Raw genomic sequence first — 25,765 nt, forward strand, 5'->3', positions numbered from 1 at the left:
TGCAATTGTCTTTATTTAGCTGTGTGTGTGTGTGTGTGTGTGTGTGTGTGTGTGTGTGTGTGTGTGAGATGTGTTTATTTTTAATAGGACAGACAGGAAACAGAACAATGCATTTGTATAAAAGAATATATTTATGCTAAGATAGAATTATTGGAGATGTCTTTCTGTCCAGTTATTAGCTGTGATAGCCAGCACACACCCACTTGCTGTCTTGTAATTAGATCAGTACACACACGCATACACACAGAGAGGCATATAACATGATAGAAATACAATGCACTGGTGTTGTTCCTTATATCTACTGATCTTTGAGGGTTATTTTTTGTCATCGTTCCTGTGCCAAGTCATTTAGTATTGAGTATCTGCCCAGTGCAGAGTCTTGACTCGATTTTTATATTTCCAGTCAGGGTACAGCAGCATAGTGCAACTTTAAAGCCAATCAAATTTGGGTAGGTTGTTTTGACAACTGAATAGCTCTCCATAATATAATATAATGTGTATGACAACTTAATTGGTTTTCTATAATTTTCAAAGTGTCTTATAGTATTTTGTATAATGTACTTGAGGAGTGTGAATCTGGAGATGTTGTGGCTGGAAGGTTTGGACAGGATTTGGACAGCTTCGCTTCATTTCCCAGCAGGAACAAAATTTTAAATGCGGTTTCCAACCGACAGCAGTGCTTTAGAGGCACAGTGTACCTGCATAATGCCATTCAAAAAGAAGCAGAGTGAGCTTTGTTCTTTGATGCTCGCTGTCAGTAAGGGTATCTTCATTGAAATTGCTGGCTGATTTAGTTGTTTGTGCCACTTTGCGGATCACTCACTCACAAAACGTATATGTATATTTGAAATAGGTTCATAATATCCCACTATAGGAATACATACATACATGTGTGTAGTTATGACAAGTTATGGAAATTTAAAGATGACTGTGCTTGTCTGACGAAAAAAACAATTGCATTATTTCAAGTGAAAGGTACTGCTAGAATAAACCAGTTTTTTATTGTATTTTATTGTTTTATATATATTATATTTCTTACAGAGGCACTAAGTCTTAGTCCACAGGTAGACAGGTATTTATTAGAACATGGGATTTCCTCCTTCAGTCTTAAAAAAAAAAAAAAAAATCACTGTCCATGTGAAAATGTAAAACACGCTGTTGAAAGCATGCCAAACCAACAGGCGGCAATGTAATCCTAACCGCAAAAAACAATTTGTATAGGCAACGCTAAAAACTGAGTTTCTGAAAGTCTGCACACATGGCTGGAGTTCTGCAAAAGGTCCGTTTTCATTGACATAAAATGGAATTTGAATGTGGCTCAGGAGCGGATCATCCACTAATTGGAAGGTCAGTGGTTCGATTCCCAGCTCCTTCAGTTCGCATTTCCTTGGGCAAGGTACTGAAGGTGTGTAAGTGTGTGTGTATGGTAGAAAAAGGCCGCTGTATGTGAAGGAAAAGCGCTGTATGAATGTGTGTGTGAATGGATGAAAGTCAATTTTCAAAATTTCGAAACCTATGTACAGTGTATGTAGATTGTTATTTGATGGGCATTGGGAATTTTTAGCTTCTGATGTATAGAAATCAGGTAGAATCACATAAAAAAAAAGATCATAAATTTAAAAAGAGAATAGGCTTCAGAATTGAATTTTAAGGACAGCAAGCGATTAAGTATATAGGAATGATTAACAATGGAGACTAAAAACTTTGACACATACAGTATAATGCAAAGGTGGAGGTGAAGGTGAACCTATGATGATTAAGATATTGTGATCTATGACTGTTTGACAAGTCAGAGATGACATTAACTTCATATTTCCATCCTCATTTTCTCCCATTTTCTCTAGTTGAACATGAACAGCGCTCCAACCTTCATGCACTTTCCAGCTAAGGGAAAACCAAAGAGGGCTGATACGTTTGACCTGCAAAGGATTGGCTTTGCTTCAGAGCAGCTGGCCAAGTGGATTGCAGACCGCACAGACGTTCAGGTACTACATACACAGATGTTCACCATACAGAACATAGAGTAGGACACAAACACAAAACACCTCTGTATTAACTCTGTATCATTTTCTGATTGTCAAGCGAAAATCCCTGCAGTCACACGCTCACATGTTATGTGTTACTGTGGTTACCAAATTATCTTGCGTAAGTCTGTAACTTACAGAGATCTTTTTTAATTGTTGCTAAATGAGTGGAGACCTTCTTCAACAAACTGACCAATACAGGCAAATGGACCTGTTTTTTGTTTTTTTTCTTTTTACACTGCACCAAGCAGGTTAGGTGTGAACCACACTTTAGTATTTGTAACGGCAGATGCAATGTTGTCATAGCCTTTTAAGCTTCAGGGAACAGGGTGTTGCACATGGACATGCAAATGCCTTTCCTTGGAGGCACTTAAGTTGTTATCTCCTGGGAGATCAAACCTTCACCCTTTTGACTACAGTATCTGCTTTCCTGAGCAACATGTCAGCCAAGTATGAGCATACATAGTCCAAGTGTCCCACTGACTTTCTGGATCTAGATTCAAATGGCTATCTTTCATTGAAGGAGAGGGGAGCACTTTCACTAAGTGCTAGCTTTCAGGCACTTCAGTGTGACTTTACCGCATGAATAGAAAAGAAACAGAAAAGGAAAAAAAAAAAAAAAAACAGGACAGATATACGATCAAAAATATGTATAAAAACATACAGAGATGAGTAAGTTTGTGTTATGAAGGAACTGGAATGAAGGGGAGTAAGTGAAGTTTGTGTTTAAATTTAGTGCCACTATAGTATGAAAGGCTGACAATAAGGATAGATGGTGAAGGTGGAGAGCTTTGACTGCTGTGTGAACATATGAGACATTAGCTGTTCTGTTGCATAATACCTTCCCCTTCCAAAATAAAACTCAGAATGACTTAATGTAATATGAGACTCTTTAGGGCATTATTACAGTGGTTTACATACACTGTACATTATTAGAGCTCACCGTGTCTTTGTTGTATCTACTGTATCTCTGTTTTTTCTTCAGCTACAATCACAACATAAAAATGACTAAACATAGACCGTGTTGATTTTGCTCTTCTTGTGTTGGCCAAAAGAATTAGAATTTTAGTGTATAACAAAATAGTGAAAGTAAAGCAGCCTGACTACTTTATGGCACCACTGTATATATTTTGTAAATTGGAAAGGGATGCATCTCTTTCATTTTCTTCTCATTTCCTGGATTATAGGTGAGGCTGCAAACTCGCACAGTATGTGACATAGAGACTAAATCTCGTTTTCTCTCACTTTTCCTTCCTGAATTATGCATACTTTAAATCCAGTAACACTTCAGCTGCAGCAGATGGTACACATATTTTCAATGGTGACATAATCACTGTTGGTGGCACATACTCTATGTGTTGTATCTTTTCGAGCATTTTTACCATTGCATCTGTTAGTAGCAAGCACAGCATGTTGTCAGTTTAGCTCTATGGCCCCACACATGCAGTTTCTTTTTGGGTGCACAAATGTTTCCTACCTATTTAGTTTAAGGTGAGATATATTTTTTTTCCCCTATTTGACACACAAATGAATGTGTGTCAGGTAGGAGAAACCTTTACTGGTAAGAAAGAAACACAGCTTCTTAATGGCTGGTCAAACACAATCTAAAATGTGTTCCATCACAACTATCAAGCATGTTTGTTACAGATTCAGTTACCCACTTGGTTGCAGCAGGGTGCCAGGTTTCTCACAGGAGGGTGGTGAAAGAACCTGAAGAACCTTTTTTGCAAGAGAGAGTAAGAAAAAACAAAATGATAAATAGGTAAAATGCAGTATGAAGTATGAAATTCATTCCATCAATATTTTTTTTACTATCACTTGAAACTCACCTAAATGCTTGCTTTCTAAAGGGTCAGTTTACCCAAAGAAATAGTGCCTATAAAACTGCCAATACAGAGGTTTGTGGATAATCCAAAAATCAATTTTTTTTTTTATGTTTTCACAAATGTTTTCTAATAATACTGATATAAGATATCTTATAACCCTATTAGCAACAAGGGAGTTTCTTTTCACTGTGTATTAAACCTTGACCAAGTGTTTAGACCAGCAGCTTTAAGGGAAACACACCTGTCAACCTCTTATTGTACTGCATAGTGCTCTTGATGACGTTGTTTTGTTCCTACGATCGAAATCTAGAGACAAACTGTATTTATTTATATGCATATATTTATATTTAGAGAGTGAGAGAGAAACACATGAAAGTTATGATAGAAGAGTTTTAATATAAAGACCTGAACAATTGATATGATATGGTCATATGTTTATGGTTAATAAAATTCTGAAGAGCCATTCCTCAGAAGAACATTTTGTTATCTTTAAATTTTTTAATAATTTTTTTTCGATATCATCATTTTGTACCTTCTGAAAATGTTGTTTCCCCTCATTCTTATTTAGTCTTGTGAAGTCTTACCATTGTCTGTGGGTTATCACGGATGAAACACATTCCAATGTGTTCCAATGGGGGAATAAGTGAGGGCTTTAAAACAGTTGACAAAACTCATGTTTGAAAATGGTAAGAACACCATATATATATATATATATATATATATATATATATATATACGTATATATACAATTGAAACTGTTTATTGTTTTTATTGAAAAGACCTTTTCCTTAAACGACATAATGAACACATTCAGGGATCATTTTCAGGATAAGGACATGGTCATGCACTTGCCTGTAACCATGCAGTGACATTTAATGTTTCCTTTAGGTGTTTTTTTTTTTTTTTTTTTTTTAAGACTGTTGAAGCAAAATAGCTCACAGTTGGCACATTTGCACATAAAAGAAAAGCACTCTAATGCTTTTTTTAGTGTGAATGGCATCAAAATTTCACTAAGCTTTCCATGAATAGATATCCACAGCTTTGTAACCTTTTAAAGAAAAATTCTTTTATTCCAAATTTCTTTTGTGTCAAATGAAAAGAAAAGAATGAATCAAGGTCAGATTTAACATTGAAGCTTTAAATATAAATGCTGCATTGTCTCCATCCTCAACTACATTACTCTCTTCTTTGTTTATTTTTTTTATATCTGTTTAAGGTAACCAACGTATCTAATCTCATAAGTACACTTAGTAGCTCTTTGAGCTTTTAAAGTGGACCTTCAAAGATCAAGATGGAACATCCTTGTCCATGTCTGCTATGTTTGACTTTATTATATTACTTATATTATCTTATGTTACATTAAATTATATATTTAAGGTTTTCCTCACTTTATGTTGTCAAGACAGGGTCAGAAATCATTTTTGTATAATCAGGATCACACACACACACACACACACACACACACACACACACACACACACACACACACACACACAAACACACACACACACACACACAAACACACACACACACACACACAGACAGTACTACAAGTTATTATCCAGTTATTGTATTTGTGGTTTGCAAACTATCTATTTGAAGGGACAGGTGTTTCTCTTTAAGAGTTTAGTCAATAGATTATAGATTCAGACTGTGCCAAGTTTATTCATCCTGAATTTTAAAAACTTACTGGTTTCCAACCCTGCAAGCTCTTGATCCAGACTGGACCCATTGAGTTAATAAATAAATACATCTATACATTTACTATAGTGATATATACAGTGACTGAAAAATGTAAAAGTTATATTATATTCATATCTTTCTCTCTCTCTCTCTCTCCCTCCATTCCGCCAGATCCGTGTCTTCCGTCCTCCCAATTATTCTGGGACTATTGCTTTGGCTCTGTTAGTTTCTTTGGTTGGAGGTCTGCTGTATTTGAGGAGGAACAACTTGGAATTCATATACAACAAGACTGGATGGGCCATGGCTGCACTGGTATGACACACACACACACACACACACACACACACACACACACACACACACAGGGGTGTAACTGAACTGGAAACAAGTTGAATGGAGTAACGTTACCCCATAAGAAGATATACTGCAGGCTTTAAGTTCGATTTTATGTCATTTTGTTGAGATGGATAAATTTCAGACTGACTAAGATTTCCATTCTAATGATGTTTAATTCACATTCCCCCCTGTCTTTTTTTGTCCCTCTCTCTGTCTCTCTCTCTCTGATAGTGTGTTGTTTTTGCAATGACATCTGGTCAGATGTGGAACCACATCAGAGGTCCTCCCTATGCCCACAAAAACCCCCAGAATGGACAAGTGGTATGAATCACATTTTTCTTCCTTCCTATATATATCCATGCATTCATCCATCAATCTGTTTTTTTCTGTTTTCTTCTTTCTATTCTTTTACTTTTGTCCTTTAATCTAACCTTCCATCTCTTTACTACCTTCTTTTCTCTTTCGTTCCTTACCATCGTCTTTCCTTCTTTTCTTCCCTCTATCAGTATTTTCTCTACAGCTGGTACATGTGTTTTCAAGAAAAAGAAAAAGAAAAAAAATCATAAGGTTAAACTTAATCTGTCTTACAGTGTGGTGAGTGAGGCTGTTTTAGATCAGTGATAGGAACATCTGTGAGGCTTTTGGCCCAGAGTAAAATACACTCTGTGCCATTACCACCTGCTAACAGGTCAGTGACGGGACAGTGTGTTGTATATGTGCGAGTGTGTTACTGGGCAGGTGGGAGCAGTCATTGTGTGTTAATGTCACCCAAGAGACATGTCAGAGTCATCTTAGACCAAGCAGAGAGAGAAAGGAGGCAGAGAAAATGTCTTTCTTTCTTTCTGTGTGTTTTATAGTTACTCTGTGTTTTTGGGCAATTGCCACACACACACACACACACGCACAGAATTTGCAGATATAGTTTTGCTCTGGTCATCATTTAAGTTTGTTCACTCAAGTGTGAAATTAAAATAAAAATATGAACAAATCCTAGAAAATTAGGGAGGAGGGAGAGAAAGTAATGTGTGAGAAAGGTAGGGACATGGAAGAGAGAGAGGGGAAGTGAGTGAAGAATTTAACTTAAAAACGTGATTACACGTTTACGGTATTATGTTCTCTGATACACGCCTTGTGTGCATTTGCACGCGCACACAAATCCTTCCACAGTGAGTGATGCATGGGGTCACGGACAAAAACATACAGAGCAGTGCAGTTGTTGTGGCAAAAGTCAATTCACATCATGCAGAGACTGAGGAGGATTGGTTTTCCCTGTAGCCAGTAGTCTGGAAGATGCGCACAAACACACAGCAGAGGGGACTGCACACACACATTCACACGCTCATAAAGTCAAAAGGAAAGGCAAAAAACTTTTAAAAAAAAGAAAATCATCACAACCTCCCGCTGTGAGCAATATCAAACTATATTTGATATTAGGATCAGTGTAATAGTGTAGGGCGGTCGTCCAGTAATCGGGAAGTTCCTGTTTCGATCCCCGGGTCGTCCAGAGAGTGTCGAAGTGTCCTTGTCCTTGAAAAACAAACCCTTAACTGCCCCTAATGCTGTGTCATCAGTGCACAAGAGCTTTGTGTGGTCGATAGATACATTTTATTTCATTCCTTTCTCTGCTACCTTTCTCCCATGCATTCCTTCCTGTACCTGTATATAATAATGCGCTCTTTTTTCTCTTTCTTCCCAACTACTCTTTCCCTTTCTTCTCTTTGCCCTCCCTTCTTCATCACTTTTTCACATCTCTGTCTGTCTTCATACCATGTTATAGTCTTAATAAGAAAGAAGTGCTGTCAGCTAGTTGCTGCTTCGGTCCTGTCTTCATCTCTTGTTCTTGCCTTTGTATGGACTGAGCAGAGCGATGAGGGCAGCATTAGCGCTTTGACATACTCAAGTGTTGAAACAGCATTTTAAATAAAGAGAGAAATTAATCCCCCAACTTTAGAGCGCAATACCCCTCGGCATCTGATTCAAATGCAAAGGTGAGCAGGTCATAAAAGATTTATTATTGAGCATGCTGAAAACAAATTATACCAGTTAGGGCAGCAAGGCTGAGGATCTGGCGAGATGTTAGGGTATATATTAGGGCCACTGTTTGCCCTGTTTAAGTTGGGAAACTACTAGTTGACCCAGAAAGCTGAAAATTCATGGTTTGAGATTTTTCCAGCCACAAAGGCAGCTCCTGAAACAAATAAAAGGAAAATGTTTCCAAAAAAATCATAAAGATAGATGTCATGGCAGATGTACCTAAGGTGTACCTAATAAAGAGAGTTTTTTGTGAAATTATGTAAAGGCATTGAGAGCTGGCTCCATTATGCTTTTCTATTATTAACTTCTAGTTAAGTCCTATACAGGCCCAGCCCCCAAGGCCTCATTGTATAACCTTAATTATTCCTCTTTAACAGCAGTAGCCTCACTGATAACCCCAGTGACATACAGTGCATGCTCTAACCCAACCACATTTTCTTCAGCTTCCAGGCCAGATTGCTGTTTTGCAGCCATTCAACCAAAATAGCAGTGGGGATAGCTACATTAGATCCTGTGTAAATGGCCTTCATCTCCTTCTTATTTCCTCTCTCCTTTCACACCTTTTCCACCTTTATCCTTCCCCTATGCTCTCTTTAAATCCCTCTTTTCCACTCTCCTCCTCTGACAGTGAATAGCTTCAGCTGGGCAGATGATATTGAAAAGATACCTGTCTTATCTTTCCTGTTCTCCTTCCCCTCTTTTTTCATGTTAGTTCCTCTCACCTCCCTGTCTAATCTCCCACTCTCCTCTCCCTCCCACTCTCCCCAGACAGTGTAATTCCTTTAAAATGATGAGCGAGCGAGGCCAGGTAGACTATATTGAAAGGATTTGTCAACTGACGAATGTCATGACCAAGCAGATGAAATTGTAGTGAGCGTCTCACTGTGCAGCCAAGAAGATACCGCTGGCTCATTTTTGCTGACACACATACACACAAAATTGGACATAGACACAGTTTTGCTTGGACAAACGTATACACACACTACAACAGACACACATGAACCATACTCCCATGCACTACTACAAACTCATACTACAAAATATCACAAACATGGTCACACACACAATAAAAGAAAACAACGTTATGTATTAAATATTATACAATTACCAAAATTTATTTGAGGTACTGATATTAACAAACTGTAACATGTTCCAGCCTAGAAGGAAAGGGATCTCAGGCAAGCGACTCGATATGTAAACGTTAACATCAGCGTCGGGGAGTCCCTCGGCCAGTGTCTCTCTCTCTCTCTCTCACGGTTTTTACCATGAGCGACCACTTCCTTCTTTCCACACTATAGGCTGATGGCATTTCCATATTTCCAGCTGATTTCACATGATTGGTTGATGGCTTTTGGCAGCTGTTGGCAGCAGCCCTTTCTACATTACTGCTAACCTTTCATATTTTAAAGAAACACTGCTGTCACTTTTATTGGTTCTCTGCAAATAGTTGACTTTTGGCTTGGAGAGGGCATGAGTGTGTTGTGCGTGTTAGTGGGTGTGAGTGCTGCTTTATCTTTTTGCCTGTACCTGCACAACTCTTTGTGTGTGTGTGTGTGTGTGTGTGTGGGGGTGTGGGGGTGGGTGTGGGTGTGGGTGTGTGTGTGTGTGGGTGGGTGTGGGTGTGTTCGTGTGTGTGTGTGCGTGCGTGCATTTGATCGAGAGAGAGAATGCTTTTGTGTTTATCTGTGTGTTTTGGGCCGATATGGAGTGAATTGAACAGTGTAGTGAAGCAGTGAAATAAATTGTCCTTTAGGCTGGATATTTGTTCAGACCAGTAGACATTGACCATCCCTCTCTGTCTCTACACTCAGTTGCTCACACCCACACACACTCACAGCTGTATACAAAGTGATTGGAGCCATTGTTTTTTAGCAGAGAACTGTAATTAAGAACCATATATTAAACACATATGTCCTGAGAGAGAGAGAGAGAGAGAGAGAGAGAGAGAGAGAGAGAGAGACACAGAGACACAGAGACACAGAGACACAGAGACAGGTGTAAAAAGAAAAAAAATAGAAAGAGATAGAAAGGTTGTGACAAAACACAAACCATATAGTTCCTGAAAGAATACAAAAAAGGAAATATCATATTATATTTTAAAAAAAAATATATATATATATATTTTGTCAACTGACAAAAAATATATATATATATATTTTTTTTTTTTCTTGGCTGCACAGTGAGACGCTCACTACAATTTCATCAAATATATATATATATTTAAATGAAATTTAAATGAATGTACGTTTAACATATCATCATATTGGTAACACCAGAAAAGCCATCAAGGTGAAATATTTGGCTCTAGAAGCTTTGTGATGTAGTGATTACTCACAGGGCTAGTTGGTAAACTGCTGTAGCTCGCAGATGGAAGAACGCAGACACAGAAGATGGTAGCCAGCCAGACTAGCACTAGTCACTCACAATAATCCTCTGAGCTTCTTTTCATTTTTTCATTCCTTGGCCTCTTAGTTGCCCAGGCATTTTTTTTTCTCAGGACTATACACCATTTTAAAAAGTTGAGTTTCTAGTCAGCTAGTTAGCTCAGTTGCTAGTGGGACATTAGGTTTGCTCACTTAAATGAAAAAAGAATTATTTCTACCACTGACTCCTGTCTCATGACTGTCTGTGAATTTCCACTTTTGTGGAACAGTTTTTACTCAGACTCAGAGGAGGTGAAATGAAAGTGAATTGTGCAACACAGCCAATTAGCTACAATAGTTTCCTCTATTTTGGACTCTCTTGGGCCTTCTTCAAAGGTCAGTACCATCAAGACGGCTTGGTATTGATCAGTGGTGCAAATTTTTGAGTCAAAAGTTGCATGGATTTACTTTACCCTCACAAGCATTCCATTACAATTAATAGATTTCACTGCGGAACTTTGCAGTTTCAAATGCTGGTGGGACTGGGTTGTAGTAGGGTAGGTAGGAGTTGCTCCCTCTGTCTTATACACACACCCTTGGAAAATGAATGCTAGAAGAGCTGTTGGCCACTGAGAAGGTTTATTGGAGCAGTTGGGATTTAACTGCCTTGCCCGAAGGCACCTCAGTAGAGGTAATAACAGAGTAGCAAGTTTTGTTTGGTTGTCTGTTTTGTTTGTTTTTTCCTTTCATCCCTGTCTAGATTTATTTGAACAATCCATGGATTGAACCAGCAATTCTTGGAGTCAGAAGCCTGTGTGTGTGTGTGTATTAGTGTGTATTATTGTGTGTGTGTGTGTGTGTGTGTGTGTGTGTGTGTGTGTGTGTGTGTGTGTGTGTGAGAGAGAGAGTGTGAGTGTGAGTGAGTGAGTGTGTGTCCCAGAAAAACAAAACACAAATAAAACTTAGTCTTTGGAGGAAATGAGAAGTCACCTCATTTTACTGATTGACATATTTAGAAAAAAGAAAACGGGTTTGAAATGGCTTTAATTGACTCTTGGGTAATTAAACTGAACTCTCCATGGAGTGTGTAAACACTGAACTGCATAAACAGTGAGTAGATAATGAGAATTTAAAGCATCACCTGAATCCCTAAAACAGACTACCATATTTGTTCAAATGAAGGGTTCAGTGAACTTGCCCATAGTCCCTCTGCTGTTCTGGATAAATCATCGCCATATGCTCTCAGATCTGGTTAGTAAGACATTAAATCATTGATGTGTAGCACCATATTTCTCTTTTAACTGAGAGATATTTAAATTCCAATATTCTAGCTATCAATCAGAAAACGATCTATTATCTTCAACTTAATTCTTTCAACATTTTCGGTTGATTAATGACTGAGCTGTTTCGTGCTTCAGTACAGGTTGTGTGTTCATTGCCGTTTACAGGTCTGATTCAGTCTAGTTGTGTCATCCTGCAAACATCAGTCCCTCTCCCTTGTTTTTCACTTTCACGCTCTTGCTCTCATTTTTTGTTGTACGTAGTTAGCTTACTCTTACCCAGAGTACCTTGTAAGGTTCAGTTCCTAGATCGCCTATCATTACAGCCATTCACAGTAACACACACAGTCAAACCTATCCTTTGTTTATATAAATGAAGCATATATTTCCACTCCACCTCTCTTCCTCTCAGTTACTTACTCTTTCTCCCCTCTGTTCTTTCTGCTTTGTTGACTTTTCATTTATCCCTCTTCCTGTCTGAGTGCCTCCTGACCTTTACCAAACAAAACACACACAAACACACATTCACACACACACTATACACACAAATACATGATACCGGATGGAAAAGGATGAATATAGCTATTTGTAAAGGTTATCTGGCCCACAGGTATTAACAGCTAACACTACAGTGGTTTGGTTTTAAAGAGAGAGTAGTCAAGTCAAGAGGAGGGAAAAAGTTTGCTCATTGCTCATATGCTTTGAGTTATCAGTGTCGAATTAGCTTGTCACTGATGTCAACTATTACATTTTTACTAATACTTTTCTGTGATATGCAGCAAGGTGGATGTGACACGTTCAGAAAGTCATTGACAGCCACTTCCCAGAGCTTATTTTCAGCCTCATTTTCATACAATAATACACATGTGAGATGGCTATGACCTTCTTCCTCTGTGTGTATGCGTGTGTATCTGTGTGTGAATATAAAAGCATATTATATTGCTTGCATTGGTGCAGACACCTAATTTGCTTCAAAGTCTGACAAATGAGCTGTTTTATGCAGTTCTTATATAAACAAGATTTTTTAATGTCAATGTATTCAAATGAGTGCATGAACAGAGACACACACAGGCTGTTCACATCTTCGTGAACACACACATAGTGCATTCAGAAAGTATTCAGACCCCTTCACCTTTTCCCCATTTTGTTGTGTTGGGGTTGGGTTTAAGTCAATCTCACAGACACTGTCCTGCTGCCATAAATACTTTCCAGCGCACCAAATGTGTATAAAGTCTTAGTTAAAAGAAGTCCACTATCTCAAACAAGATAGTGGTGAAACACGACAGACCTCTTCTTAAAGATGTGCTTTTGAGGCATGTATTCACACAGTCTCCCAAATAAATTAAAGTTCAATTCAAACATCCACATGGTCAAATCCAGCATTTACAGATGGTTTAAGATGTATGTTTGAACCTGTATATTATCGACCATGATATGGAGCCAAAAAAAGCTGTTTTGTTGATGGGCTGTACATCAGTGAAGGTCCTTATGTGATTCCGCGGGGAAACCTTTGAAGTAAAGTTCTCTTGCCTTGTTTACAACAAGAACATGGTGGTAATTTGGTGGTAGAAGCATTGGAAGCTGTCCTCATCTATGTAATTGGGTGTCTTAACAGGTTAATTTGTCTCCGTCCATTTTCATCTAAACTGTATAATAGGTCCCTTTTTGCATCATTTCTGGCTATATGCAGCGCCAAACCATATTTCAAAGACTGCAAGTGTATGAGTTGGTATATGTAGGTAACCGGTATGCGTGATTAGGTCGGAGAGAGAGCGAGCTATAGAGTGTGAATGTTGAGTTACCAGCTCTTCCATTCATCTCCATGTTAGATACACGAGCTATGGTTTCTTTTACTACCAGACCACCTCGATGTATGTCCTTTTAATGAGCACACACACACACACACACACAGTTTTGTTCACATAGAAAAATGCTCCCTAAACAGTCCACTTCACAAACACACATTCACTCAGTAGTTTCCAGTATACACATGCATAGCTACACTGAAACACGCACACTCTCAGCTCTGCACACTAATGAATGGAACTCCTGCATTCTAATCCATCAGATTAATTGGAAGTGCCTGGCCATGGATTGAGGAATTTTTCATCCCCCAGCACTGCTCTTTCTCATAGCCTCTATCTGCATTTTCTGTTTATGTTGAGAGGGGTCACATGCAGAGAACAGTGTGTTGAGAAGTAGTATGAAGTAATGTTTGTTTAGTTTTGGTAATGAAAGAAAAAATCCCTCCCTTGGAAAATAATGCACTTGTTGTTCCTTGATGTGAGGTTTTTACGAGCTTTTCAGGAATTATTTTGTGATATTGTTTGTAATTATTTTTTATTTCTTTTGCCCGGTTTCCTTATTACCTGCCATATCTACTCAGCAATCATTTCCACTATCTGAGGGACTGAGCTCTTCTTATTCAATTAAAGTTTGCATCTGGAGTAGTTAGTTAGTCTTTTGTAACATGGCACAGCTGTGTCTTTTTCACGAAACAGCTTTGCTTCCTTACCCTGCAAGTATGTTTTTTTTTCTTGTACAGTTACTGAAGATTTCACAAATATTCCCTTTGTCTTTTAATCTTTCCTCGTTTCGAGATCTACAAAATCTCTACAATAAGTGTGGTTGTCCACATTTGCATGAGTATGCTACCATAAATAGGTAATATACCACAATATAAGAAAAACTGCTAGTAGTAGTACTGTTTGACTTTGATACTGTTAATTTAATGCAGTTCAATACCGTTATCAACTGTATCCTACTCAGTTTGTGTTCATAGAGAAGTGGTTATTCAACTCAACGGTTCTTTTGTTACACATTTCAAAGGCAGGGTTAGGTAGGATTTATTGCATTGCAATTGAGAGGACTGGATGTGGATTGATATAGCTTTATAAACTGGTAACTCGTTGAATGTATAGGCTGATATGAGAGTTGAGAAGTCTCTCATTTCAAATGAACAGTCGAGATGCATTTTCAAAATTTTCAACAGACAAGGGCATTTTACATTACATTATAAATCATTTTACATACTACCATAGTACCTCACAATATTTCTAGTCAAGTCATTCCCCTTAATTTCATGTGCATGCTTGTCCAAAGGCCAAATACCATTAAGAAGGTTGTGCCAGAAAGCTACAGCACTAGATCTGTCTTTGCTTGTGTGTTTGTGTTTTTCCACAGTAATTTACGGTCAATGTTCTATCATATTTGTGCTTGTGAGTTTTACCTTTGATTAACCTGGAATTTAACTAACATTTTGAGAAAATTAATAATGTATTATTAAGTCCAGCTTTTGATTCGAAGATAAATTCCAAGATTCATTTGCAGTTCTTTGTGTAGTGAATAGGAATGCAAGAAGTAATCTCCCGCCAAGTTCCAAATAAAGACAACTTTTTTTTATTGTGCTAATGAAGAGGCTTTGGTTTGTCAGTCAATAAGGAAAGCATCTTGATAACAATTCAAAAACCCAGGTTTGGTATTGAAGACAAAAGGATCTGTCTCAGCCTTGAGTCTTTGTCGTCTTAATGTCTGCTTTCAAGTGCAAAAATTCTCCATTTCTCTCCACTGAAGCAAGAAAAAGCTGTCCACCCTTTACTCCTCCTCCTTTGTCGTCTTCTATTCATCTTTCCATCCTTATTCCTGTCTAATAGCAAAAGAAATGAACACTGGGGCAGTCGAGCGGAAAAAGAGACCCTAGATGTGCTGTAAACCTAGATGCGAATAGTCTGCAAGGATTCAATGTGAAACAAACTGAAAGACTTTCTTCCTCTGTCTCTCTCTTCTTCTATTTGTCTCATTTCCACAAGACTTCCACTTTGTCTTCCTTTGTCTGTTTCTCTGCATCTCCCCATCAGTTAGAGGAAGATACCAGTAAAATTAGGCCTCTGTCATCCTACCAGAGAAGCTTGCTTGGGATTGGAGACACTGCGCCGTTACACTGAAGGAACAGTGTGTCCTTGGTACTGACTGTGACTGACAGTGATCTATAAAGAGAAAATTGATGTGATGTGTAAGCTTGGTTTGCTAGTTAGAACACCTTTACAGACAAATTCTAAGTGTAAGAAAATTGGTGAAGGCCACAAATTCTCTTAAATCCATCATATGGGCTTAACTCAAAGAGTTGCTCCCTCAGCTCCACATCGCTTACCTCTTCTTCTTCCAGCCAATAAAAATGACAACATGTAACTGCAACATTACTGATTCCAGGTAAATGATTGTGCCTAACTTAAACCATGTAAAGGGCAGACAAAAAAAGCCAATAATAACATCTTTTGTATCCTCAAAACAATCAAAATATAGATAGATGATCCTCTGTTCTGTCCGTTTCCTGGAACAAAGAAGAATTGTTGACATGCGACTTATTTGGTTACTTGTTTTGTTCTCTGAAAGATTTTGAAGCAGCATTAATGCAGGATAGATGCATTAAGTTTAGGTTGTACAGTACCAGCAAGTTTAGCAGTGGGAGTCTGCATTTCGAGGTCAGGCAGTGAATGTGAGTTATTGCATTCGTATGTGTGTCTGTGTGTGTAAGTGTTCCTGAAGGGTTAGATTGGCCTCCCTGCCCAGTCAGTGAAAAGGGAGCACCGCTATACACCTACACACTAGATGAAGGAATTCTTTGTGGCTCACAACACACACACAGGCACAGGCATGGATACACTGTTAAACTCGACATAATCTCCCTCATGCATTTCACAACACCATATGTGCTTGTGTCAGACACGTTTTATCGTGTCTGTCATGATAAAGCAAAGAATGAAATTAAGCCAGGAACACCATTGTGGCTACAACAAAGTCCAGGTTTGTTTATTTCAGGGATGGATATTGCACTCAAAAGATAAAGGGTTGTCGGGCATCATTGTAGATTCATAAACCATTAGAAGCTTCTCTCTTGGAATGGTACCAGATACAATTAAAAGTTAAACAGCTCGTTCATTTTGGATTTTTTTTTTTTTTTTTTTTTTTTTTTTACTTTTACCCTTTTAAATTTAAAAAAAAAAAAAAAAAAAAAAAAAATTTTTTTTTGTCTTATGACATTTACGCTCTGTAACTTTAAAAAAAAAAGAAAAAAAAAAAAGAAGAAGTTATGACCTTTTTACTGGTAATTTTCCGAAATCCCTTTCTTTCAGTGTTTCCAACATTTCTGCTGGGTATCTCCAACCATCCTGTTCTTCACTGTTCATGACTAAAATTATCTATGTTTCTTTATTTCTTCAATTTGGAAGTTCTACTGAGCATGTTACCCAGTGTAACTTTTTGACAGTTGAAAATGACAATGGTCACCTTACGTGTCTGTCTCTCTCTTTCTCTCTCCCACAGAGTTATATTCACGGCAGCAGTCAGGCTCAGTTTGTGGCTGAGTCTCACATCATCCTTCTCCTGAGTATCCTTTCACCGCCGTGTTTCAGGGATCTGCGTGATTAGAGTTTGTTTGTACGTGTGTATGTTTCATGTGTCAACATAAATGGAAACATGGTGCTGCAAAAATGCGAATCATCCAGACAAATTTAACTCTCAATGAAATGTCCAGCAGCTCATCTTGGCAAAAAATTTCTTTAATTATTCATTTGTTCACACACAACAGTTAGGAAGCCACCTTTTATATGTTGGACACAGCCTTCCAATTTTGCCATTCTTCTACATTTGTTTTCTCAACACGAAAACCTCTGTCATCTGTGTGCACTCTCCATAGGGAGGCAGCCTGCTGGACTGAACAAACAGACAATACAAAGACAAGAGATTGTCCTCTTTTAAGTTCATCTCCTTGCCTGATTTGTTCCAAATTCAACCCCTGATGATAGGCTGTGTCTGTGTGTATGAGTGTTTGCTTGTGTACTTGTTTGGCAGGATAGATGTTTCTGTTTGTGTTTGTCTACTTCTCTGTCTGCTTGTGTACCCGTGTGTACTTGCACTGGTGCTTTTCTATGTGTGCGGGTAATGATACTGTTCATCCCTAGCTGTTGTGTTCGTCCCCATGGGAAATAGCAGGTCCAAGGTCGCACCTGCTGCAGAGCAATATTTGTTTGTCCACGCTCACGCAGTTTATTTTTTTATTTTCTGCCCATCTGATTACATCTAAATGAAACACACACGCACACATTCACGCCTGCTGAAACGCCAACACGCCTACCCTGTTGTCTGTAACCTTGTGTAATTCCTCATACATGCATGTACACACACACAAGTGCCAAAGCAGTTCATTAACTATACCATTGTAGGATGAGGAAGAAACACAGATATACAGTTCAGATGCCAGTCCAGGTGTTTAGTCTCCAGGCTTTACATTCAGCTTTACATAAAATAATAGGTTTGCATCAATATAGAAAGAAACCTGTGGGGGATGTAGCCCTTTCAACACATAGTGCTAAATGTTTAGGCCTTCGTAAGTAATTGGACGGATACAAATGTAGTCAAACAAAATCACCCTAGATAACATTTTGTTGAAAATCCTGAACAGTCTGATTGCCGGAAGTCTTCAACCCATAGACATCACCAGATGTTTGTATCTGCCCAGGTGATGCTCTCCCAGGCCTTCGCTGCAGCCATCTTCAGCTCTTGCTTGTGGAAGCGTCTCTTAGTTTTTAGTCTGGTCTGTCAAGTAGAACGAAGCTCTGAGATCAGGTGACCGACTTGATCGATGAAGGATATTCCTCCTCCTCATTGTCCCACTGAACGATGAAATGTTGTCCAAGGAGTTTTTTGATGCATTTGGATGTATCTGAGCACAGAATACTCCTGTATACCTCTGCATTCATCCTGTTGCTTCCATCAGTATTGAAACCAGATGATGTGGTAGCTTTGGGTCATGGGCTGTTGCTTTTTTTTTCTTCACACTTTCCTTTTTCCATCATTTTGATAGAGGTTGATTTTTGTTTCATCACTCCATAGAACTTTTTTCCACTTTCTTTTTTTTTGTGAACTGCAGCCTGGCCTTTCTGTTTTTGAGGCTTACCAGGGGTTTGCATCTTGCGGTGAATCCTCTAAGGTTATGCCCATGAAGTCTTCTCTTGATCGTTGACAAGGAAACATATCCGCCTACATCCTGGAAAGCATTCTTGACTTGCTGTGCAGTCATAAAGGAGTTTTTCTTCACTGTGCAAATGATTTTCTGCTCATCCACAAGACTTGTGCTCCTCGGTCTGCCAGGTGTTTTGCCATTTTATATTTTTCTTATATGCACCTGCTTCTTCTAACATTAAAACAACACAGAAAGAAACATATTGTAGCCAAGTGTCTAATTGCCTTTGAGCCCTTGCAATTTGGGCACCATCTGTTAAAAGGGCTATAGTGTATCTCACACACAGTTCCTTCAATATTGACTTAAACCTACTCAAATTAAGGCTGAGACTTGGAACTTTAATGTGTTCTGTGTTGTGTTCTTTATTTTACTTGAAATTGTATGTGCTGAAGTACAGAGCCTCAAGAACCAATTCTGTGTGACTGTCCAAATACTGACTGTCTAGACTGTATGTATTTTTCTCAGGTGTACCTTCTGACACGCACACTGACATATTGACAGACAAATACAGCCATATCATCCCTCCAAGTTTGATGAGTTGAGCTTGAATCATGGCCCTCTGCGTCAACTGGAATTTCATTTTGTGCTTGCAGGGGTTTTCTCTGCGTTGTGCCTGCTTTATATTCCGATGACATCTTTAAACTTGTAAAATCAGTGTGAGTGGAGTGGAGTGGAGTGGAGTGGAAGCAGTTGATTGAAATTTTGTTGCCAATGAAAAGTAGAATTACAGCTTTCAGCACCCAGATTTTCAAACCTTTTGTTTTGTTGATTTGCACATTAACAAATATATGCCGGTTTGACTTGTATATCAACTAGTTAAGCAGGAAAAAGGTACATTTTTATTCCAAAGGTATAAAGCACACACAACTATTGTGTGAATATTTTCCAGGATGATTGGGTCGTGCCACGGTGGATACAATTAATGCAGATTGCAGAGCTGGCAATAGGATGATCAGAGTGGACAGTTGCCATGGTGGCAGCACACAGTGTTCTGTTCAATCTAATGTGCTTCACACATGTCTGATGTTCTGTTGCTGCAGACAGGTGTTGGTTTAGGATGTCTTGAGGCTCAGGGAAAAGTCTGTATTTATAATTACTATTCAATGCATTTGCATGGTCTAAATCTCTGTACTGATAGTTCTCTATTCATTATCATGACTTTACTATCATGCTGTCGCAAAGCTTCCTGTGACCACCTAAACTGGCACCTTCCATGGTTCAGTTCCATTGCTGTACATGGAGGTATCTCTAGTTTTTGTGTCTCACCAGCATATCGTGTCTTTTACCATATCATCAAGAGGATGCCTCGGTTTCTGCTCTGTATCTCCCCACGTAGCAGCCTTTGTTTGTGCACTTCATCAGCTTTTCTTCAGTTATGTGGATTTGTATGCAGAGCATGATGAAGAGAAGAATCTGTAATTAGGTCTGAAGCCATGTGAGGCTGTGCTTTTCAGTGATTGTACAACAGCTTAGACGTTGAATGGAGCAATGCTTGATGTTCACAGTATTGTATGAATCATAATCAAATATTTATGTTATTATCTCAACAAGACATACGGTATAACTCTAACAATAGCTAAATACCACGATTGCATTCTACCAATGTAAGTCTTAAAAATGATCAGTTGATTTTTGAGTCAAATCAAAAATGTCTCAAGGGGCTTTAGAGGCCCACGTCATCATTGGTTTCCCACACAGTCAAAGCTCTCTACAGCGAGAAGAGACACTCTCAAAACATGTTAAAACATGAAGACAACAAAAGAAATCCTTTCAGAGGAAATTCAAAGCTGAAACTGCAATCACAGATTGGGAAAAGCATTTACATGGCAGTAAAAAGGTATATTTGCAGGTAATTGATAAGTCAACATAGGCAGATGAGAAGTGATTTCACCTACACATACGTAGTCACAGTGACATTTTGTCACAAAATCCTGGCTGACTGGCAGTATGTTTTGTTCATCTTTGCAACAATTACTTTTTCATCCCCTCGTCAACAAGATTCAAAATCGGCTCAGTCAGGATTAAATTGCTTTACCTTTCTGCAACCGTGTGCAATTGTAGTGCATCACAATGTACACTGCTTGAGAGCATAATGTTCAACAGATATCAGGGACATGACCATGTAACATCAAATATGCCTCCTGTTTATTTGATGATTTAAATGGATATTTATTAGAGTTGTCTGTACATTTGTGCATTCGCTCATTCGTGTCTTTTTTTTTATATGCAGAGTTCGGAGGAGGCACACAGCTTCAGTCCAGGCATAAGGAAAAAACAGCTGCATTCATAATCTAGGTACTGTTGCAGATATGAAACAAGCATCACTGAGGCTGAATATCCACTAAAGTGCTGTTCTAATTATTGACTGTTAGTAACACATTTGAAATTTGAAAAACCAAAAGTGCTAAATGTTGCACTGTGTCTAACACTTAAGAATCAATATTCAGACTTTCACAAACTTTAACTTCTCAGAAAGACATAAATATTCTTGTCATGAATTTACATAATTTGTGCCACAATGTGGATGGGACACACTGTTGTAAGGCAAGCTTAAATTTGTGCCCAGTACACGGAAAGTATCAAAGTAAATAAAAAATAAAAAAGTCAATACATTTTCATTGTACAATGGACAAAAAATAGAACTGTTACTTCAGATGTCCCAGGAATGTTGAGTGGATAGAAATAAATTTCTCCCTTTCATCCGACCTTATATCTGAGAGAAAGTGTGTGTGTGTGTGTGTGAGTGTGTGTTCGTTCGTGTGTGCGTGTTTATTTTGTGTTTAAAGGCAAGGTTGTGTTGTATCACTGTGTCTTATTGTGTGTACATACATTGTAGTTTTGTTGATGTGTGCTCACAAAACACACTAGCAAAAGGACCCTTTGTTAGTGTGTTTTCTTTGCAGAGTTGACTTGACATCACCTTCTTTTTTTCTTTTTTTTCTTTTTTTTAAATCACTGAACTTGAAATCCATTGTGATGTTTTCCTTCCAAGGGTAAGGCTATACCACTGAAGATTTATTTGAATAGTTTAAAAAACTCTTTGTGTTGGCATGTGACCCCTTATCCTCTCCTGAAGAAAGAAAACACAAAACTGCCTGTGACGCTCCTTTTAAAATACTCAGGGAAAGGGAGAGTGTCCTAGGGAGAGTATCTATCAGCATTTCCTCCTCTTTTATTTTTAGTTTTCTATTACAACATACAGTATAATGCAATGCACCATTAAGTATTGGCCTTAAAATTAGCAGTTTAATTAACTCCTCTGACACAGTCTTAACAAACATGAAGGTTATGACTTTTTAATTAGTCTCTATTTATTCTACGACTGTTGTACTGGACTGCATATGTTGTTCAAGTGTTCATGTCATTGCGTCCACATCCTGTACATATGCTTAAAGCTACAAGACGACATGCCTGCTGTTCTCGCTAATCTGCTTGAAATGTGCACATCTGTGAGTGCATATGTGTGTTCAGCAGTTCTTACTGGGGCAGTATGTACTTCCAGCTTCTTCCTCTCCTGTATGGGAGTGTGTTGTTTCCTTGACAACCTTGTCCCAGATGCTGCAATCACCATGGGGATGGTGCTGCTGAATGAGGCTGCCACCTCCAAGGGAGACGTTGGCAAGAGGAGAAGTAAGAAGTTGTTCTCAGTATTCTTTTTTTTTTCTTCTTGTTATTCTCCCTTTTCTTTCCATTTTCAAGCTCCAGTTACTCAATTCTGAGTGAAGCAATTGTAATAAATGTGTTTAAGGTGGGTGGCGTAGTTGATCATGCTACCTTGTAATTACTAGGTAAGTGATTTATCCTTGGAACACCCAGTGTGTATGCATGAAAACCCATGTTTTAAGAAGTAGCACTAATGCTGGAGAGGTTCAAATTATTATATACACTGTAAAGCATTAATTATTATAAGATGCAAAATACAATAAGATGTGTTAGAACTGTAACTGAGAAAAACATAAAGGGACAGTAAAAAGTTAAATAATACACAATAGTAATGACACATTCAGATATTGTTTGTGTTTATTTCATTTTTCACTTCTCCAGCAAATTTTTCAGCCAGCCTCAATCAGTGCGTGTGCGTGTGTGCGTGTGTGCGTGTGTGTGCGTGTGTGTGTGTGTGTGTGAGAGATTATGAGTACATTGTACTATGAATTTAAATTAATATATGAGGTAGGGCCAGAAGAAAGAAAAAAGTGTGCGTGAATCGTGAATCTGAGTGTGAATGCCGTGTATTATGAATCCATGGTGTGTGGGAATGAAAAAAAAATTGAATAAATAAGTAACATAGATATCACCAACATCAATAGTCACAGTAATAATATCACAGATTTTTTATAACAGATATGTCATCAATATCATTGTAATATATATATGTGATTCTTTCAAATGAATTGGCTGTGAAAAAAATCTTATAACCAAAGGCAAGTCACAAGTTCAGCTAACAATGCTACATTATTCTGGCCACTGTTTTCAGGTTGGTTTCCTGTGAGAAAAGGTCATCTTCTGATGATAACATTAACAGCCACTCAGGAGATTATCTGTCAGACTTTCCCTGAGTGCTGAGAGCATTATCCTTCTTTAAGATTGGACTCGCCAAATTCATAAGCGCTTATGTCTTTGCGAGGCCTATTGCTATAACTCTCTATCACTGGAAAATAACATTTCATTACCTGGCTTCCCAACCACTGCAGGCTACACTGAATTGGACAAATGTTTTTTTAACTCCGTCTTATGCTTTGTGCTCACATGTTTTGTTGGAGTATATGTCTTGTTTGTGTAACTGACACTTTGACCAGATGCTGTCTCTTTTTGGGTACACAAACATCTTCTATGTGTTTTGTTTCAGCTGGGATGTTCCTTCCCCTGCTTGGCACATAAATTAATGTGTGTCAGGTAGGAGAAACATTTACTGGAAAAAAAGAAAAAAAACACAGCTTCTTAATGGCTGGCCAAACACAATCTGGAAGGTGTTCTATCACAACTATCAACCATGTTTGTTACAGATTCAGTTACCCACTTTGTTGCAGCAGGGTGCCAGGCTTCTGACAGGAGGGTGGTGAAAGAGCCTGAAAACCTGAAACACAGACAGATTTTCAAGCAGAATTATATTAACAGTGTTTCAGTGTCAAGAAAGTAAGATGGAAAAAAACAAAATGTTAAATGGACAAAATGCAGTCATTAACAAGATTAAAAAAAGTATACCATTCATTCCATTAGTATTCTTTACTATTAGTTTAGACTGCTTTCAATAGGGTCAGTTTACCCAAAGAAATAGTCCCTGTAAAAACAGTTCATACTGAGGTTTGTGGATAATCCAAAGTAACTGAGGCATTCTTTCTGGAAAGTCAGTTTGCTGTTGATTGTATTATGTATGTATGTATCTATATATATATATATATATAAGTGTGTGTGTGTGTGTGTTTTCAAATGCTTTAAAATGGTACTTCAGTTTCAGAAGATATCTTGAAATCCTACTAGCGAAAGGTCAGTCGTTTTTCACTGTGTAAACCTTGACCAAGTCTTTAGACCAGCAGCTTTGAGGGAAGCACACCTGTCAGCCTCTTATTGCACTGTTTGGTGCTTTTGATAAGGTTGTTTTACGAAGAAACAAGCATATTTATTTAGTTGTATATATTTCTATTATATGTATGAGAATATATATTTGGGTGCACACACACACACACAGGTGTAGCAGGTAAATTTATGTGGCTCTGTGGATATGTGGATTTAGAGCATGTGCACATGTTTGACAGGGAAAAATACAACATTCCCATGTAGGTGACACAAATGCCATGTGAGCAGAAATTACAGTTGGTATCCAGCTGTGTCTGTGTATGGTCCATATGTCCAATAAATGGCCAAAGAAATGCTACACCATGGCAAATAAAAATAATAATAATTACTCACTTTGCACTCACAATTTGCTTGAAATTAAGATAGGATCTACTACAATAGCAACTAATTACACAATCTCCAAGTGAAAGAGAGTTTAAAGGCACAGTTCAGTGGTGACCAGCATGCTCAGAAAATCAGCAATCAAGGACTCATTTTAGTTATGTCTGATATCTAATTAGGCTACTTATTAAAGAGGGAAAGAGATTATGAAACACTTCAGCTGAACTATGAAAATAAAGCTTATTTATGATTCATTAAAACGAGTGCTGCAGGAAATGCTGTGCTTTATAATAAAAACAATATTTAATTCTAAAGTAAAATAAATGTAATTACAATGTGAAATAAATGGAATAACACAAAAGCATGATCAGAAGATACGGAAAATACAAATAATTGCAACATTGCGGTTGACCACCACAGTAGAGGGAGCAGATCAGATCTGTTCTGAGTGCTGCAGACACACACACACACACACACACACACACACACACACACACACACACACACCCACACACACACCAGAGCAGGTGGAAGATATAATCGATATGGCTAATATCTCCTCCATATCTCCACAGTACCTGCAGCCAAATGCATATTTGTAAATGTCTCATCAAATAAGGAAAGTCCCAGTTGAGCTGTAGCACCTCTACTAATATATTCATATTTATGCATGCATGTCCCCTCCCCATTTTTGTGTGTCCTTGAATAATTATATATTTTACTCATTTATCATTTCTGCTCTTTGTCTTTCTAAGACACATTTCTTTGGTGTATTTCATGGTGTATTTTTTTCACCCTCTGTTTGTTTCACTGAGATCTACAGAATAGAGGGTGATCAGATGTTCTCTTACAAACTAATATCACTCTGCAAATTTGCACCTGCTCCTGAGAGGTGGAGAATTGTCTCTACAAACTGACTCTCGTAAACCTTGGTCATTCCCAAACAATGCACAATCAAGCACAGGGACTGTACATCAGGGGTGCACTTCACTGATTACACTGATGGTGAATCTCCGATGACAATATATCTGAAACCACATATGCCACTCTTTTGTAACATATTGGGAAGACTTTTGCGTAGCTCCCTGTTTAAAGCAAGTAAGTAAGGTTTATTTGTACAGTACCTTTTAAAGGTACAAACTCACAAAGTGATTTAATTAGTTAAAAATGGCAATGACAACAAACAGCACAGGGCCGACAAGGTGAATCCACAGCAACAAAAAACAAAGGAGGATAGAGACACATAATTAAGTATAGAATTTGAGAACACAGACGAGGAAATAAGCCAAGTAAAAGCAATAGA

At 38.1% G+C, this 25,765-nt stretch overlaps 1 protein-coding gene across 2 annotated transcripts in view; it reads left to right on the top strand.

Moving 5' to 3' along the window:
- LOC111229380 (tumor suppressor candidate 3) overlaps positions 1 to 25,765 on the top strand; it is a 69,173-nt gene that overhangs the window by 35,988 nt on the left and 7,420 nt on the right. For both annotated transcript variants that reach the window (XM_022755695.1, XM_022755696.1), the window contains exons 4-8: positions 1,845 to 1,985; positions 5,705 to 5,845; positions 6,101 to 6,190; positions 16,869 to 16,932; positions 22,123 to 22,197. In XM_022755695.1, coding sequence (XP_022611416.1) covers positions 1,845 to 1,985; positions 5,705 to 5,845; positions 6,101 to 6,190; positions 16,869 to 16,932; positions 22,123 to 22,197 — 511 coding nt within the window. The remainder of the gene's footprint in view (positions 1 to 1,844; positions 1,986 to 5,704; positions 5,846 to 6,100; positions 6,191 to 16,868; positions 16,933 to 22,122; positions 22,198 to 25,765) is intronic.

This window comes from Seriola dumerili, unplaced genomic scaffold, assembly GCF_002260705.1.
Source record: "Seriola dumerili isolate Sdu_G_001 unplaced genomic scaffold, Sdu_1.0 BDQW01000230.1, whole genome shotgun sequence".
NCBI classification, from domain to species: Eukaryota; Metazoa; Chordata; class Actinopteri; order Carangiformes; family Carangidae; genus Seriola; species Seriola dumerili.